This window comes from Bos taurus, chromosome 27, assembly GCF_002263795.3.
Source record: "Bos taurus isolate L1 Dominette 01449 registration number 42190680 breed Hereford chromosome 27, ARS-UCD2.0, whole genome shotgun sequence".
Classification (NCBI taxonomy): domain Eukaryota; kingdom Metazoa; phylum Chordata; class Mammalia; order Artiodactyla; family Bovidae; genus Bos; species Bos taurus.
Genome location: NC_037354.1, coordinates 21,471,382 through 21,490,371, shown reverse-complemented (window position 1 = coordinate 21,490,371; position 18,990 = coordinate 21,471,382). Strand labels below are relative to the sequence as shown.

At 39.0% G+C, this 18,990-nt stretch overlaps 1 protein-coding gene across 10 annotated transcripts in view; it reads left to right on the top strand.

Annotated features, from left to right (window-relative positions):
• TUSC3 (tumor suppressor candidate 3) overlaps positions 1 to 18,990 on the top strand; it is a 217,881-nt gene that overhangs the window by 80,093 nt on the left and 118,798 nt on the right. For all 10 annotated transcript variants that reach the window (XR_009493074.1, XR_009493075.1, XM_059882305.1 and 7 more), the window contains 1 exon segment: positions 7,951 to 8,120. Coding sequence is in view for 8 of the 10 variants with exons in the window: in XM_059882305.1 (XP_059738288.1) it covers positions 7,951 to 8,120 (170 nt within the window). In the remaining 2 variants the exon portion in view is untranslated.

The following is an 18,990-nucleotide window of genomic DNA, read 5'->3' as shown; positions in this document are numbered from 1 at the left end:
CTGTTGGTAGCTTGATAGGGATTGCGTTGATTCTATAAATTGCTTTGGGTAGTATACTCATTTTCACTATATTGATTCTTCCAATCCATGAACATGGTATATTTCTCCATCTATTAGTGTCCTCTTTGATTTCTTTCACCAGTGTTTTATAGTTTTCTATATATAGGTCTAGTTTCTTTAGGTAGATATATTCCTAAGTATTTTATGCTTTCCATTGCAATGGTGAATGGAATTGTTTCCTTAATTTCTCTTTCTGTTTTCTCATTATTAGTGTATAGGAATGCAAGGGATTTCTGTGTGTTGATTTTATATCCTGCAACTTTACTATAGTCATTGATTATTTCTAGTAATTTTCTGGTGGAATCTTTAGGGTTTTCTATGTAGAGGATCATGTCATCTGCAAATAGTGAGAGTTTTACTTCTTGTTTTCCAATTTGGATTCCTTTTATTTCTTTTTCTGCTCTGATTGCTGTGGCCAAAACTTCCAAAACTATGTTGAATAGTAATGGTGAAAGTGGGCACCCTTGTCTTGTTCCTGACTTTAGAGGAAATGCTTTCCATTTTTCCCCATTGAGGATAATGTGTGCTGTGGGTTTGTCATATATAGCTTTTATTATGTTGAGGTATGTTCCTTCTATTCCTGCTTTCTGGAGAGTTTTTATCATAAATGGATGTTGAATTTTGTCAAAGGCTTTCTCTGCATCTATTGAGATAATCATATGGTTTTTATTTTTCAATTTGTTAATGTGGTCCCTTATCTTTGACAAAGGAGGCAAGAATATACAATGGATTAAAGACAATCTCTTTAACAAGTGGTGCTGGGAAATCTGGTCAACCACTTGTAAAATAATGAAACTAGAACACTTTCTAACACCATACACAAAAATAAACTCAAAATGGATTAAAGATCTAAACGTAAGACCAGAAACTATAAAACTCCTAGAGGAGAACATAGGCAAAACACTCTCTGACATACATCACAGCAGGATCCTCTATGACCCACCTCCCAGAATATTGGAAATAAAAGCAAAAATAAACAAATGGGACCTAAAAGCTTAACCTTAAAAGCTTCTGCACATCAAAGGAAACTATTAGCAAGGTGAAAAGACAGCCTTCAGAATGGGAGAAAATAATAGCAAATGAAGCAACCGACAAACAACTAATCTCAAAAATATACAAGCAACTCCTACAGCTCAACTCCAGAAAAATAAACGACCCAATCAAAAAATGGGCCAAAGAACTAAATAGACATTTCTCCAAAGACATACAGATGGCTAACAAACACATGAAAAGATGCTCAACATCACTCATTATCAGAGAAATGCAAATCAAAACCACTATGAGGTACCATTTCACACCAGTCAGAATGGCTGCGATCCAAAAGTCTACAAGCAATAAATGCTGGAGAGGGTGTGGAGAAAAGGGAACCCTCTTACACTGTTGGTGGGAATGCAAACTAGTACAGCCACTATGGAGAACAGTGTGGAGATTCCTTAAAAAACTGGAAATAGAACTGCCTTATGATCCAGCAATCCCACTGCTGGGCATACACACTGAGGAAACCAGAAGGGAAAGAGACACGTGTACCCCAGTGTTCATCGCAGCACTGTTTATAATAGCCAGTACATGGAAGCAACCTAGTTGTCCATCAGCAGATGAATGGATAAGAAAGCAGTGGTGCATGTACACAATGGAGTATTACTCAGCCATTAAAAAGAATACATTTGAATCAGTTCTAATGAGGTGGATGAAACTGGAGCCTATTATACAGAGTGAAGTAAGCCAGAAGGAAAAACATAAATACAGTATACTAACGCATATATATGGAATTTAGAAAGATGGTAACAATAACCCGGTGTACGAGACAGCAAAAGAGACACTGATGTATAGAACAGTCTTATGGACTCTGTGGGAGAGGGAGAGGGTGGGAAGATTTGGGAGAATGACATTGAAACATGTAAAATATCATGTAAGAAACGAGTTGCCAGTCCAGGTTCGATACACGATACTGGATGCTTAGGGCTAGTGCACTGGGACGACCCAGAGGGATGGTATGGGGAGGGAGGAGGGAGGAGGGTTTAGGATGGGGAACACATGTATACCTGTGGCGGATTCATTTTGATATTTGGCAAAACTAATACAATTATGTAAAGTTTAAAAAAAAAAAACCAAATAAAATAAAATAAAATGAACATATGGTGCCTTCTCAATTTTTAAAGGTTGTGCTATAGTCCATGTTAGGGATGTTTTTATGCTCCCTTCACCACACAGAATTCCCTTGGGCCTGATTTTGCTTTAGGTTTCATCCTCCAGTGGGAATATGGAGTTAAGATTCATGAGCATCAGAGACCCAAAGGGACATACAATCAGAGATGGTGGTGAAGTCTTCAGAGTAGTCCTGGAGAAAAGAAACTATATCATGAAGAAAAAAAGCTAACAAAGAGAGTACAAATGTCCCTAAAAAGGGAGATGCTTTGAAGGAACAGATGTACCTAACCTTCTCCTTCAGTAAGGTCATAGTCCTGTCCCAGAGAAATGTAATGGTAGATTAATTTCTGTGATCTTTCTCAGATTTTAAAAGCTTGAATTCACATTACTCAGACTTCTTTTCCTTACTGAATATTTCTGCTCTGTCACCCTGCAACATTTTCGTCTGGGAATTAGCTTAGCCTTCTTTATAACACATGCTCTTGAAAGTTTCAGTCAACCATGGTGCCCCAGAAGCCTACCTTTCTAAACCATTTCTTTTTCTGTGCAAAGTTTACTAGATGAAGATGCGAAGAGGCCTCTCTTTCTTTGGTAGTAGTGTTATCCCCTCTTCAGTTCATAGACTCTCCTACTTAGCAATTTTGTTTTGAATTCAATATGTGCTTTTTGAATATTAGGCTTCTGGTTGCATGGGCTTTTCTGTAATCTCTAAAACCTTTAAGATTCTGCCATGTGTGTAAAGGTTTTTTAAAAATTGTTTTTGGAGTGTGGTTGATTTACGATGTTGTATTAGTTTCTGCTGTACAGCAGAGTGAGTCAGCTATATTAATACATATCCATATATCCACTCTTTTTTAGATTATATTCCCATATAGGTCATTACAGAGTATAGAGTAGAGTTCCCTGTCCTGTACAGGAGGCCTTATTAGTTATCTCTTTTATATATAGAAGTGTGTTTATGTCAATCCCAGTCTTGCAATTTATCCTCCTGTTTTCCCCTGTGGTACAGCATAAGTTTGTTTTCTATACCTGTGTCTCTGTTTCTGTTTTGTGAGTTCATTTGTATCTTTTTTTTTTTTTTTTAAGATTCCACATGTAAGTGATATCATATGATAGTTGCCTTTCTCTGTCTGACTTACTCAGTATGACATCTGTGTCACTGCAAATGGCATTATTTCAGTGGCGGGAGACCTGAGTTCAATCCCTGGTTTGGAGAGGGCATGGCAACCCACTCCAGTATTCTTGCCTGGAGAATTCCCATGGACAGAGGAGCCTAGTGGGTACAGTTCACGGGGTTGCAAAGAGTCAGACACGACTGAGAGACTAAGCACGCACACACGCGCACACACATGTATCATATCCTCTTTATCCTTTCCTCTGTCCACAGACATTGAGATTGTTTCCATGTTTTGGCTATTATAGTGCTGCAGTGAATATTGATTGGGCCTACATGTATCTTTATTATTTTTTTTTTTTTAATTTTTTGAGTCTCTCCTTGAATTTGTTAGAGTATTGCTTCTGTTTTTATGTTTTGGTTTTTTGACCACAAAGCATGTGGGATCTTAGCTCTCTGACCAGGAGTGGAGTCTGTGCCCGCCATGCACTGAAAGGTGGAGTTGTAACCACTGGACTGCCAGGGAAGTCCCTGCATGTATCTTTCTGAATTGTGGTTTTCTTTGGATATGTGCCCAGAAGTGGGATTGCTGGATCATGTGGTAGCTCTGTTCTTACTTTTTAAAGGAATTTACGTACTGTTCATACTGACGGCGCCAGTTTACATTCCCACCGACAGTGTAGGAGGATTCCTTTTTCTCCACACCCTCTCCAGCATTTATTCTTTGTAGAGTTTTTTGATGATGGCTGTTCTGATGGGTGTGAGTTGATACCTCAGTGTAGTTTTGCGTTTCTCTAATGATCACTGACATTGAGCATCTTTTCATGCATCTCTTGGCCATCGGTATGTCCTCTTTGGAGAAATGTCTGTGTAGATCTCCACCCATTTTCTGATTGGGTCTTTTTATATATATATATATTATTGAGCTACATGAGCTATTTCTATATGTACAGAAGTTTAGAGTATGTACTTTGGATTAAGACTTGGAGTCCCAGTTCTCCCATTTTCTAGCTGTATAATCTCGTAGAGGTTACTTAAGTCTCAGTGCCTCAGTTTACTTGTCTCTGAACTTGAAACAACAGGGATAACCCCCGTAGGACTGTTATGAGGATTGATGAGTTTATTACCTAATGAAAGCATTTTGTACAGTGCCTAGTCCATAGTAAGCACCCAGTAAGTGTTCGCTGGTTTTGTTAATACTACAGATTTTTAAGGTGATGTCTTCTGTGTTTTACAGTCTTAACTTTTGTTTTGTTTCCAGACTTAATTTGTTAATGTAGTTGAATATCTTCACATGATAAAAATTATTTCTCCATGTATACAAATTATTGACTTATCTTTTTTTATTGACTTGTCTTTAAAAAAAAACAAACCCAAATAACTCTCTATCACTTACCATGCTAATGTGTTTTATCTCAAACAATAATAGGTCAGCATTACCTTTTCCTCTAATAATGGGGGATTTGAAGCTTGTCATATGAATAAAACTGAGCACTCAACTAGAGGTGTTGTTGGTTTAAGGTAACTGGCGTATTTTTTAGAGTTGGTTGCAAGTAGAACCTTTCAGGGTAGAGCAGTGATGAGAGCTGCAGTTCTTTATCAGTTTCTCATCTGTGGAGTAAGTGTATTATGTGTCTGCTGCCTGACTGCTATGTGGGTTTAATAAGGTGGCATATGTGATGTCCACAGTATGGTGCTTAGCATATATGAAGCACTTAATATTCTGAGACAGTAATTAGAGAAAGATAGATTTTATTTTTAAAATTTCTCATTTTTTGTCATTTAATATTTAATCTGAATATATACAGTTCTCTGGTAATAGCCAGAATTAAAACTGTGATTCTCACTTGTGTGTTGTTTTAATGTATTTCAGAAGAGGTGGGAAATTTGACAGGAGAGGCATTATAGATTATATAGGATGATAGTGATCACCCTTCATTATTTCACAATAGTAAAAACAATACTTCTACTAATATCACCTTATGTTTTATAGTAGTTTATAATTTACAATGATTTTTTGTCTATCACCTCTCAATAAATCATCTTGGTAATTGGAATGCTGTGTGCATGCTAAGTCGCTTCAGTCATGTCTGTTTCTTTATGACCCCATGGACTGTGGCCTGCCAGGCTCCTCTGTCCATGGGACTCTCCAGGCAAGAGTACTGGAGTGGGTTTTCATGTCCTCCTCCAGGGGATCTTCCCCACCTAGGGATCAAACCTGGGTCTCTTGGGTTTCCTGCATTGGCAGGCAGGTTCTTTACCACTGGCACCACCTGGGAAGCTCATTTATTGGAAGGTCAGATGTTAACAGATAATTCCCTAGGTTCTGAGAAGAGAAGTGTCTTGTCCAAGTTTTCCTATTGAGGGACCAGAACATCCCTTTTCTCTGCATACAGTACTCTTGGACTGTGGCTTGGTGGGCTCAGGTATGACTCTTGATAATCATGTTGTTTAGTCAGTAAGTTGTGCCTGTTCTTTTGCAACCCCATGGACGGTAGCCCACCAGTTTCCTCTCTCCATGGGATTTCCCAGGCAAGAATACTGGAGTGGTTGCCATTTCCTTCTCCAGGGAATCTTCTCGGACCAGAGATTGAACCCACGTCTCTTGCGTTGACAGGCAGATCCTGTACAGCTGAGTCAGAAGGCATCTAGCTGTCACTGTTGTTGTTGTTCAGTCACCAAGTCACGTCTGACTCTTTGCAACCCCATGGACTGCAGCACGCCAGACCTCCCTGTCCCTCTCCATTTCTTGGAGTTTGCCAAGTTCATGTCCATTGAATTGGTGATACCATCCGACCATCTCATCCTCTGTTGCCCTCTTCTGCCGCCTTCAGTCTTTCCCAGAATCATGGTCTTTTCCAGTGAGTTGGCTCTTCACATCAGGTAGCCAAAGTACTGGAGCTTTAGCCTCAGCACCAGTCCTTCCAATTCAGAGTTGATTTCTTGTAGGATTGATTGGTTTGATCTCCTTGCTGTCCAAGGGACTCTCAAGTGTCTTCTCCAGCACTGCAGTTGAAAAGCATCAATTCTTTGGTGCTCAGCCTTCTTTATGGTCCAGCTCTCACATCCACGCATGACTACTGGAAAGACCATAGCCTTGACTGTATAGGCCTTTGTTGGCATAGTGATGTCTTCGCTTGTTAATAGTCTGTCTAGGTTGCATAGCTTTCCTTCCAGGAAGCAATCATCTTCTAATTTCATGGCTGCAGTTACTGTCGGCAGTGATGGGAAGTCCCCTAGGTATCATACATCTCATCCATTAAGATAATATCTCTCCCTAAGTCCTTAGTCTTTCTTAAATGGCATAATTGAAGCCTTTCTTCCCTGCCCATTCATGCTTTCTTGGTTTTCCAAGGCTAACATTTCTTGTAGGAATACAACCCCATGCTTTTTTTTTTAACTTCTCAGACTTTTTCAGGTAAAATGGGCAATGTAAAGATTAAGAGCATACTATACAGAGGCTAGAGAGTTACTTCACTCCCACCCGCATCCTGGAAGAGAAGCTTCCTGGTTCCCCAGCTCCATGGAACCACCTCACCTCACCATGCCTTCCACCACTGCGGTGCCTGCTGCACTCGGCCACTGTCCTGACTTCTAGCACAGTAGGGTTTTTCCCCTTTTTGACCTTACTATAAATATTAACAGAATCACGCAGCAGTGCTGTTTTGTACATTGTCTTTCACTCAGCCTGATCTTCACGAGCTCCCTTCATACTGCTGCATGTTAAAGCTTAGCGGGGATTTGACTCTACTTGGGTTGAGGCATCTCATTCATTCCGCCCTTCATAGTGAGGGAGGCAGAATAAGGGCAGCGTTTCTTCTGTGATATTTGGCTAGACTAGAGCAGTTACTTCTTGGCTTACTTGGTTGTCCCTCTTTGTCCCTTGGGTAAAGAGAGCGGGCTTCTCTTGGGGCTTTTTGTGTGTGTTTGTGTCCATTGGTGGTGTTGGACTGCCAACGCCTCTAGCTACCAGTCTGGGATGGACGAGGCTGAAACAAAACTTAGGGCACTCACTGCTTTGGCGCTCTGCCTTTTGGGATTCCCCTGCCATCCTTCCTCTTCTGTCTACTTCTCAGAGCCTTCTTAGGGTTGTATTTTTATACAGTGACCAGGGTTTTTAGCTGTGTTTAGTGGAGGATTAGGGAAAAGCACCCTGGCATCGCAGGTGGCACTGGTGATAAAGAACCCACCTGCCAGTGCAGCAGCCATAAGAGATGTGGGCTTGATCTCTGGGTCAGGAAGCTCCCCTGGAGAAGGAAATGGCAACTCACTCCAGTATTCTTGCCTGGAGAATCCCATGGACAGAGGAGACAGGCAAGCTATAGTCCACGGGGTTGCATAGAGTCAGACACAACTCGAGTGACTTCGCACTCACTAGGGAAAAGCACATCCTTTCCTTTTTCTGGAAGTGAAAGTCTGTTTTATCTTGATGCCTTTTTAATAACTTTTCCAGTCATTAGGAAGAATAAATGAAGCATTTTATGCATACGTGGTCAGCTAACAATGTATGTGTTCACCAAAACAAATTTTTGGTAACATATAGCCCCATGTAATTTTTTTTTAATATATAAAGTACAAACCGAAGGATTTGAACGCTGTGTAAATTTAAATCCTTATGTTTACTGCAGAATCTTTTAGCCGAGAAAGTAGAACAGCTGATGGAATGGAGTTCCAGGCGCTCAGTCTTCCGAATGAATGGTGACAAATTCCGAAAATTTATAAAGGCACCACCTCGAAACTATTCTATGATTGTTATGTTCACTGCTCTTCAACCCCAGCGCCAGTGTTCTGTGTGCAGGTAATGTATGTATTTAAAAAATTAACTGTTATTGTATTATTACGTACTTATTACAGTTAAGATAAACATGTATAATAGAATTAAGCATTTGTTCGGATTCTCTGGCAGTACAGTGGTTAACATTCCCTGCTTCCAATGCAGGGGGTGCTGCGGGTTGTATCCCTGGTTGAAGAATTAAGATCCCACATGCTGCAGGGGGGCATTAAAAAAAAAAAAACATTTGTTCAATGTTGTAGTCAACTGTAAGTCAGTGCATTTAAATGTAGGCTCAAACTTAGTGTTTTCTGGGAAGTGATTTTGAAAGGCTAATATTTTTATATTGTGTAGACCAATCCACAAGTAATCATAAAACAAATTTTTGGCTTTGTGTCCTGTGTAAAGTTATGTATGTTATGGAATTCAGTTTGAATATTGCCTTGTAGGTCACCAACTTATATCTCAGGAGCAGTGAAGTAGCCCCATTAAATACACTCGACTTAAATTGTTTAATAGAAAGACTTTAATGGACTTAAGGAAGTCCATTTACCTTTTAGTACCTCTAATGTTGAGAATTTTGTTCCTGTGATGTAGAAGTAAACAATTTGAAATGAATGAAATATTTTTCAGTGGAAAAACACCAATGAAAGTTTTGGAGGAGTATAAATATATATGCAGCAACGCTTATTTTAAATTAGAACCTTAATTTTGAGATAATTGTAGTCTTCCATGCAGTTCTAAGACACAATACAGAGAAATCCTGTGTAGCTTTCCCCCAGTGACCTCCAGTGTTAACAGCCTGTGAAGCTATAGCGCAGTTTCATACGCAGGATATTGGTATTGATACAGTCAAGATGCAGAGCAGTTCTTCACAATAAGTATTCTTCTGGTGTCCTTTCTTCTGGTGCCACACCCACCCCATCTCCCCACCTCCTCAATTTATTCTCCATTTCTATAATTACATCATTTCAAGACTGTCATATAAATGGAATCATACAACACATGACCTTTTGGATTTGGCTTTATGTTTTTTTACTTTTAACTCCTTCAAAATCTATCCAAGTTGTTGCATTTATCAGTACTTCATTGTTTTTATTCCTGAGTAGTATCCTGTGGTGGGCTTCCCTGGTGGCTCAGTGGTAAAGAATTTGTCTGCCAGTGCGGAGACACAGGTTTGACCCCTGGGTTAGGGAGATCCCCTGGAGAAGCATATGGCAACTCACTCCAGTATTCTTGCCTGGGAAACCCTGTGGACAGAGGAGCTTGGTGGGCTGCAGTCCATGGAGTCTCAAAAGAGTCGGACACAACTTAGGGACTAAACAACAACAATATCCTGTGGTATGAAAGTACTGCAGTTTGTTTAACCATCCATCTGCTAAAAGAATCCTGGGTTGTTTCCAGTTTTTGGCTATTAGAAATACAACCATTATGAACACTCTTGTACAGGTTTGTGTGCACTGAAGTGTTCACCTCTCTGAGATAAATTGCCAGAGTGTGTGATGGCTGAGTTGCATGGTAGTTACATGCCAAAATGTTTTCCAGCGTGGCTGTATCATTTTACATTCTTACCAGCAGTGTGTGAAGGGCCTAGTTTTTCCATATCCTTACCAGCATCAGTGTTGTTATAGTTTTATTTTAGTCATTCCATGGGTATGTAGTTTTATTTTGTGGTTTTATTTTGCATCTCAGTGATGTAATGGTGCTGAACATCTTCTCATTTACTTTTTTGTCATCTGTGTATCACCTCTTTACTGAAATATCTGTTCATGTCTTCTGTGCTGTGCTTAGTTGCTCAGTCATATCCAACTCTTTGTGGCCCCATGGACTATAGTCCTCCCGGCTCCTCTGTCCATGGGGATTCTCCAGGCAAGATGCTAGTCTATGGCTTGTCTTTACATCCTCATAACAAGATCTTTTGCAGATTTCAATTGAGTGAGTCCAGTTTTACAGTTTATCTTTTACAGATCTTGTCTTGTCAAATTGAACTCTTTGCCTAGCCACCAATTTTTTTTTCCTCTTACGTGTTTTTCTAAAAGTTTTATGTTTTACATTTTCATCTGATCTCCGGGAGAAAGCATTCAGTCTTTCATCACTGGTTATGTTATTAGCTGTTAGATTTTTACTAATATTCTTTATAATTGAGAGTGTTCTTTACTAGTTTATTGAGAGCTTTTGTCATGAATGGGTATTGAATTTTGTCTGATTTGGGGAGTTAATTGATAGGATTTTTCTTCTTTAGGTCGTTCATATGGTAGATTACATGGGCTTCCCTAGTGGCTCAGATGGTAAAAAATCTACCTGTAATGCAGGATACCTGGATTTGATCCCTGGGTTGGGAAGATGCCCTGTAGAAGGGAATGGGTACTCATTTCGGTATTCTTGCCTGGAGAATTACATGGACAGAGGAGCCTGGTAGGCTACACTCCATGGGGTTGCAAAGAGTTGTACACAACTGAGTGACTAACACTATGGTAGATTACATTGATTGATTTTCAGCTGTTGAATCAACTTTGCATTTTGGAATATATCCCACTTGATTATTATATTCTTTTTTAGTATTGCTGAATTGAATTTGCTGATACTTTGTTGAAGACTTTTATATTTTAAGTTATATCAGATATTGGTTTATATTTTTCATTACTTATACTGTCTTTGTCTAGTTTTGGTATCATGGTAATACTTCATAAAATATATTGGGAAATGTTCCCTCATTTATTTTCTGGAAGTGATTTGGAAAATTAGTTTTAGAAATTGTGTTAATTCTTCTTTAAATGTTTGATTAAATTCTCCAGTAAAATTGTCTTAACCTGGAGTTCTTAAATTACATATTCCATTTCCTTAGTTGTTAAGGATAATTCAGTTTTTCTGTTTCTTCTTGGATGAATGTTTTTCTTTTCAAGAACAAACACTTTTTATGTGGTGACTCCACATTCAGACTTCACATTGTGTATTTATCTGTAGACTTTATTTAGATTTCTAAACCATTTTGAACTTTAGTGGAAAACGAAATCATTAGTAACATGAGCCAGTGGAAGAAAACTAGTCAGTTTCTGTCAGACTGCTGCTGCTGCTAAGTCACTTCAGTCGCGTCCGATTCTGTGCGACCCCATAGACTAGCTTGCAGAAAGGGAATTTCAGTGTTCTGAAATTTTTATGAAAGATTTCATCACAATCTAGTAATGAGTGTATGTTGATACAGGTCAAGGTAGGTAAAAAAAGATAATGAGCAAACTATTTTGAAAAACAGTATTTCAGATGATTCTGAGTCCCTTTCCTATCAATTTGAAGACTCGTACTTAAGTGGACATTAGCATTTGTCAGCACTGGGCTAGCACTTAAGAACAGGGTGTGTTTATGTTCATAAACAAGGGCTGTTCGGCACTTGTGGAGCAAAAATACATCTTAATTGGCATTTGGTGTAACAGCTCAAATTCCACAAAAATTCAGACTATCCTCTGGCATCCTACAATGCCATATATAACTTAGGGAAATCATTTCTTTGCTTCTAAAAACTGAATATATTGATTTTATGTATTCATTATTATGAAGAGATCTATTATTATATTTTTGCGACTGTAATCTAGAAAGGATGTACCGACTGACTCAGTGGGAAAGAATCCACCTGCAATGCAGGAGACCAGGGTTCGATCCCTGGGTCTGGAAGATCCCCTGGAGAAAGAAATGGCAACCCACTCCAGTATTCTTGCCTGGAGAATTCCATGGATAGAGGAGCCTGGCTGGCTACAGTCCATGGGGTCATAAAGAGTTGGACATGACTTAGTGACTAAATAACAACAATCTAGAAAGATTTTATTATCCAGGTATTTATTTCACAGCTACATATAATTGTATGTTATTTGATAATGTAAACCAAAACATAATGTAAATGGCATATCCTGTAGATAGTAGTTGACTTAATGCAGTATGTTGTTAAATTGTTAAATATGGATCCTCAATTTTTTAATGATGCTTAGCTCAAAATAACTTGTATTTACTTGTTTATTACAGCCTGTTTTGTAATAAACTTTTAAATTTTAGAGTAGTTTTAGATTTATGAGAGAAAAAGATTGAAGTTATTTGAAAAAGTCATTTCACAGGTTAGAAAGAGGGTGAAGTTGTTAGAGAAGAAAGAACAGGTGAAGCTTTAGAGGCAAATAAAAAGTATAGAGTAGATATGTGGTTCCCATGCCCAGATATTTTGATTTGTTTTTTGGCGTGGAGGACATTTAAAAATGCTCTAGGTAATCCTAGTATGCAGCTAGGATAGAGAAAGGGAAGGTGAGAAGCAGTTTAGTGATTAATAGCTTTTAAAAATTTAATTTCATTGAGGAAAAATTGGAGTAGGAAGCTTAACTAATTGGAATGACCGTATGGCATTGACAAGGATCCTTGATGAAACTAGAATACTCACATTTTTAGTGAAGAATCTCCAGAATTAAATGATTTTTTTCCCCAGTACTCAGCAATTGAGGAGCAAGAGTATCCTCTGTAGGGACTAAGCTGTTTGCTTTATTCTGTGAAGTAGACTAGGCAAATATTCTGACTATGCTAACAAGAGTATATTTGAAATGTATAAATGTGAGTTAGAAGTTGGATAGGGCATCAGAGAAGCCATGGGACAGTTGATCAACTAGGTGTAACACAGTTAAGCTAGATTTTCTTTCTTTCTTTTCTAATTGGTGCTTAGTCACTTTACATGTTGTGTTCGTTTCTGCTGTACAGCACAGTGAATCAGCTGTACATGTATATACCACAGAGCACGCGTAGTTTGCTGTGCTAGACAGTCAGCTCATTAGTTATCTGTTTTATGGATTTTCATATGAGGGTTTGTGTGAAAGGGGGATGGAGTTGAAAATTAGGAGGTTGGAAAGGGTTGATTTAATAAATAAGTAAATTGCTGATGTATAGTGTAGATGATTGTTGATGTAATAGAGAAGCTTTAGGAGTAATAAGGCTGGGCTAGTGTAATAATTTGTATACTATAAACATGCATGTCGAAATAACTCAGGATTTTAATGGAACTGGAGGGGAAAAACGGTAACTGAGCTGAAAGAGGGGGATGCCTTTGAGTTATGTTGGATGAGGATGATAGATTTATAGAATACTGCAAATTTAAAAGGAGAATTTGTTAAATAATTCTGATCGAACAGTGGTTTGAGATCTGCTGTCATTGAGCCAAGAGATTACCAACTGTGGCCTATATGGACAGAGTGCATCAGAGAGATCTCAAGGGGACAGCTAAGATGAAAAGATAAGGAGGGGTTTCAAGGAAAAAATTTCAAGAACAAGTATTCAGATTATATTTTGTATTATAAATTAAGCCTCAAAGGGAGTTGTAGATTCATGGAGAAAGGCACCCGTCAACAGCAATGTTTTGTTTTGTTTTGTTTTGTTTTTTAATTTAAAAAGTACATGAATTGAATTCTCCGGGGTACTTCTGCATGTCAGTGTAATTTGGGACCATCTTGTGATACTGCTGTAATTTTTTTATAATCCATAGAATTATTGAAATGTTAATAACTATAATTTTAAAAGATTAGTGCTTTTCCTTTGTGAGACTTCTCTGCTATTTTTGTTTTCTTTAAGAAAAAGTGAAATTTTCTTCTAGAGCTAACACACTGAGATTCTCCAGTTGCTTTTCTTTGCTGAAAGGCTGGTGAATGAGCTATTGGCCTCCTCGTAAGCCCTCTTAGCAAATCACTCTGCTCTTCTTTCACACAGTCAGTTTATTCACAAATCTCAGAATTCAATTCTCACCTTCCTCAGTGGGAACATCAACCTCCTTGGCCAAATAAAGTTGTTAATTAAGACTACTCAGTACAATTCTCACCTCCCATAAGTGTTAACTCCAAACTTCCTTTATCAGATTGTACTATGAGGAATATTCTTCGTAATTGCTAAATCTTTTAGATGTATTCTACCACACAGTTACTCATCTTTTCCAGAATTCACTAAAAATTCTAAGAACAAAATATCTTCTTCCAAGGTTATTACTATGGTTCAGTAGAGGTAAGGAAAAACATCCTGGTGTTGGAAAATCAAAAAGTACATATGGAATCAGTCTGGGTGCACATATCATCAAAGGCTGGTAATACTAGAAATTAATATATTGTTGAATGTCAAATAAAAGAAGATATAATTAGTAATTGCAAAGACATTTTAAAGACGAGGGAGAATAAATTATTGCATTGATAGATATTAACTGGTTAATGTCTTTCCTTCTCTAAATAAATAAAATTATTATTTACTATGTATAAATTATTTGGGCAGTCCTAGGTTAAGTCGTCTATGTATGTAATATCTCTTGGCATTCTCACTGCTCTACATGGTAAGAGTTAAAAAAAAAAATCATTTCTTTAGATGAGCCTATCTAGGCTGAGAGGTTATACAGTTTTCCCAAAGTCACAGAGCTAATACCTGTCAGGGTTGGGATTTGTGACTCCTGAGCTAGTAAATTTAATGCTTTCCTTAAGTGTACATATTCATCATTGCTTTTATCCTGTGAACTGTAATTTGCATTTGGCTTTTGCATTCCCAACTAAGATTATTAGTCTTTTAGGGCAGGGATCCATCAGCCAGCATTTCTTAAACTCTTTAGATCATGAAAAGCTTTCATTCAGGTTAGCATTTCAAACAAGGGCAGGTGAGTTGAAGCTAGCTAGCCCACATCATGTGAAATAGTTCATCAGCCTTTTGTTTCACTATGGTGAAGTCACATCTCTTAGGAAATTCTATTCTAAGGACAGCGCATAAGGTGAGAACTGTGTTTATCAATAGATAAAATCACCTTTTGCATCGCTTAATGCACTGGTAAGTGCTTTCTAAATGGCTTTGGGTCTGCAACCCTTGTTTCTTCTAGTCCTTAGATAATTTCTCTATGGCCTTAATTCTTAGGTTTTTCAAATATGCCTGGCTACCTGGACAAAGTATTTCACTTTCTCAAAGACTATCAAACTCTCATGCCATTCACACATATTTTGCCTGGCTTGTCTAATACGTGAGGACTGTTTCAGACTTGATTGAATCCGTAGCAGTTTAATATAAATGACGTTCTAGGGTTATTGTTGAGCTCTGTCTAGTTTATTTTTTAATGTCTAAGGCATATGATATAACTTCATTGTACTAAATTTCTTCCTAGGTGTCTCTTCCCCAGGTTGGCTAATTCTGACTATTTTACAATAAATAGATGAATGTTTTCATGAACTTTGATTATCTGTGTGACATTGTAGCATTCTCTGAGCTCTATTTTCTGTATTATTTGTATATAAAGCCCAGTTTTAGTCATCCATCTTATAATTTGAAAGCTACAGAAAGTCGAAACAGTAGTATTAATACAAAGGCACCAGTCTACCCTTTCCTAAGATTCATAATTTTAATATTTTGTCACATTTGATTTTGCTCATCGACTTAAAGAAAGACACACAGGAGTTTTATGATTTTAAGTTTTATACCCTGGGAGATAGCCACTCAATTCTGAGAAGCTGCTCTGAAAAGATAGGGGAGGAGCCAGTAAATGTATGTTTTAGCTGAGAAATGCATGCAGTGAGGCACACAGTTTGGTAAAAGATTACTGCTCATCCCGAAGAACAGATATCTCAAGTTAATGATTTAGTGCTTTTCTGCTTCTGGGAACATTCAAGAATCTGGTCATTGAAATTCTTCCTGAATTTCAGTGGTCTGACTACCTAAGGGCCTGTTTATCCAAAGCACAGGGCTCCTGGGCATTTTTCATCCTGAATTCTTCTCCGTGGTAGTGTCAGTGGGTGACTGCTGTGGTTACAGTTTAACTCTTGTAGAACAGGGTGATGAGAGATGTTCTTTGTGTTTCTCTGTTCAGTCTTTTAAGTATAAGTAAAAAATCAGTCAGTCAGTTCAGTCAGTCAGTCAGTTCACTTGCTCAGTCATGTCCAACTCTTTGTGACCCCGTGGACTGTAGCATACCAGGCTTCCCTGTCCATCACCAACTCCCAGAGCCTACTCAAACTCATGTCCATTGTTTCGATGATGACATCCAGCCATTTCATCCTCTGTTGTCCCCTTCTCCTCCTGCCTTCAATCCTTCCCAGCATCAGGGTCTTTTCAAATGAGTCCAATCATCGCATCAGGTGGCCAAAGTATTGGAGTTTCAGCTTCAGCATGGTCCTTCCAATGAATATTCAGAACTGATTGCCTTTAGGATGGGCAGGTTGTATCTCCTTGCAGTCCAAGGGACTATCAAGAGTCTTCTCCAACACCACAGTTCAAAAACATCAATTCTTCAGCACTCAGCTGTCATAGTCCAACCCTCACATCCATGCATGACCACTGGAAAAACCATAGCCTTGACTAGATGGACCTTTGTTGACAAAGTAATGTCTCTACTTTTTTAATACACTGTCTAGGTTGGTCAGCTTTTCTTCCATGGAGCAAGCATCTTTTAGGTTCATGGTTGCAGTCACAATCTGCAATGATTTTGGAGTCCAAGAAAATAAAGTCTGTCACTGTTTCCATTGTTTCCCCAACTATTTGCCATGAAGTGATGGGACCAGATGCCATGATCTTAGTTTTCTGAATGTGGAGTTTTAACCCAACTTCTTCACATTCCTTTCACTTTCATCAAGAGGCTCTTTAGTTCTTCACTGTCTGCTGTAAGCATGGTGTCATCTGCATATCTGAGATTATTGGTATTTTTCCTGGCAATCTTGATTCCAGCTTGTGCTTCATCCAGCCTTGCATTTTGCATTGATGTACTCTGCATATAAGTTAAATAATCAGGGTGATAGTATACAGCCTTGACATTCTCCTTTCCCAATTTGGAACCAGTCTGTTGTTCCATGTCCAATTCTAACTGTTGCTTCTTGACCTGTGTACAGATATCTCAGGAGGCAAGTCAGGTGGTGTGGTGTTCCCATCTCTTTCAGAATTTTCCACATTTTGTTGTGATACACACAGTCAAAGGTTTTGGCATAGTCAGTAAAGCAAAAGTAGATGGCTTTCTGGAACGCTCTCACTTATTCAATGATCCAGTGGATGTTGACAGTTTGATCTCTGGTTCCTCTGCCGTTTCTAAATCCAGCTTGAACATCTGGAAGTTCACGGTTCATGTGCTGTTGAAGCCTGGCTTGGAGAATTTTGAGCATTACTTTGCTAGCGTGTGAGATGAGTGCGATTGTGTGGACCTTCAATGCCAAACATTCTTTGGCATTGCCTTTCTTTGGGATTGGAGTGAAAACTGGCCTTTTCCAGTCCTGTGGCCACTGCTGAGTTTTTCAGATTTTGCTGGCATATTGAATGCAGCATGTTGGGCTGCATATTGCTGGCTTATTGGGCTTCCCTGATAGCTGAGTTGGTAAAGAATCCACCTGCAGTGCAGGAGACCGTGGTTCGATTTCTGGGTCAGGAAGATCCACTGGAGAAGGGAAAGGCTTCCCACTCCAATATTCTGGCCTGGAGAATTCCACGGGGTTGCAAAGAGGCGGACACGACTGAGCGACTTTCACCTTTCACTTTCACTTTGAAAGCACTTTCACAGTATCATCTGATTTGAAATAGCTCAATTGGAATTCCATCACCTTCACTAACTTTGTTCGTAGTGATGCTTCCTAAGGCCCACTTGACTTTGCATTCCAGGATGTCTGGCTCTAGGTAAGTGTTCACACCATCGTGGTTATCTGGGTCATGAAGATTTTTTTTCCCCTATAGTTCTGTGTATTCATGCCACCTCTTCTTAGTATCTTCTGCTTCTGTTAGGTCCATACCACTTCTGTCCTTTATTGTGCTCATCTTTGCATGAAATGTTCCCTTGGTGTCTCTAATTTTCTTGAAGAGATCTCTAGTCCTTTCCCATTCTATTGTTTCCCTCTATTTCTTTGCATTGATCTCTGAGGAAGGCTTTCTTATTGCTACTTGCTTTTCTTTGGAACTCTGCATTCAAATGGGCATATCTTTTTTTTTTCTCTCTCTCCTTTGCCTTTCGCTTCTCTTCTTTTCTCAGCCATTTGTAAGGCCTCCTCAGACAACCATTTTGCTTCTTTCCATTTCTTTTTCTTGGGGATGGTCTTGATTACTGCCCCTTGTACATTGCTAGGGCTTCCCTGGTAGGTCAGACGGTAAAGCCTCTGCCTACAATGCAGGAGATCCTGGTTCTATCCCTGGGTTGGGAAGATCCCCTGGAGAAGAAAATGGCAACCTACTCCAGTACTCTTGCCTGGAAAATCCCACGGACCAAGGAGCCTGGTGGGCTACAGTCCATGGGCTCCTAAAGAGTCGGACAGGACTGTACACTGTCAGGAACCTCTGTCCATAGTTCTTCAGGCATTCTTCCTCCCTGCCTTTGGGTGGGGAGGGGTCTGTATGCAGCTGGCTAGCTCTCCTTTGGTGTTTGCTCAATCCTTTGTTCTGTGAGTGGGCCAGGCTGAGCATTAGGTTGTTATGCTAGAGCCTTTGGCCGGAAAGTTCTCTTTTCCGCAGTTGTGGTTAGGCATGAATTCCCCCACATACCCCGCTGTGGATGGGTTTCCTACTGTGTGAAAACTTCTCATTCACGACTCCCTGCCTAGGATAGGTTTCTATCCCTAACTCTTTTGTCTCTCTTTTTGTCTTTTATATTTTGTCCTGCCTCCTTTAGAATAGAATGGGCTGCCTTTTTTGGGTGCCTGGTGTCCTCCACCAGTGTTCAGAAGTTGTTTTGTGGAAGTTGCTCAGCATTCAAATGATTTTTGATGAATTTGTGAGGGAGAAGGTGATCTCCCCGTCCTATTCTGCCATCTTGAAGCAGATGGGTCATGTACCAGCAAATATAGACATCATGAAATATCACCACTAAATATTTAAGTTTGCATATTTTAATATGACATTCTTACATAATCAGAATAACATCATTTTTAAATGAGTTGACATTAGTTCAATAATACAG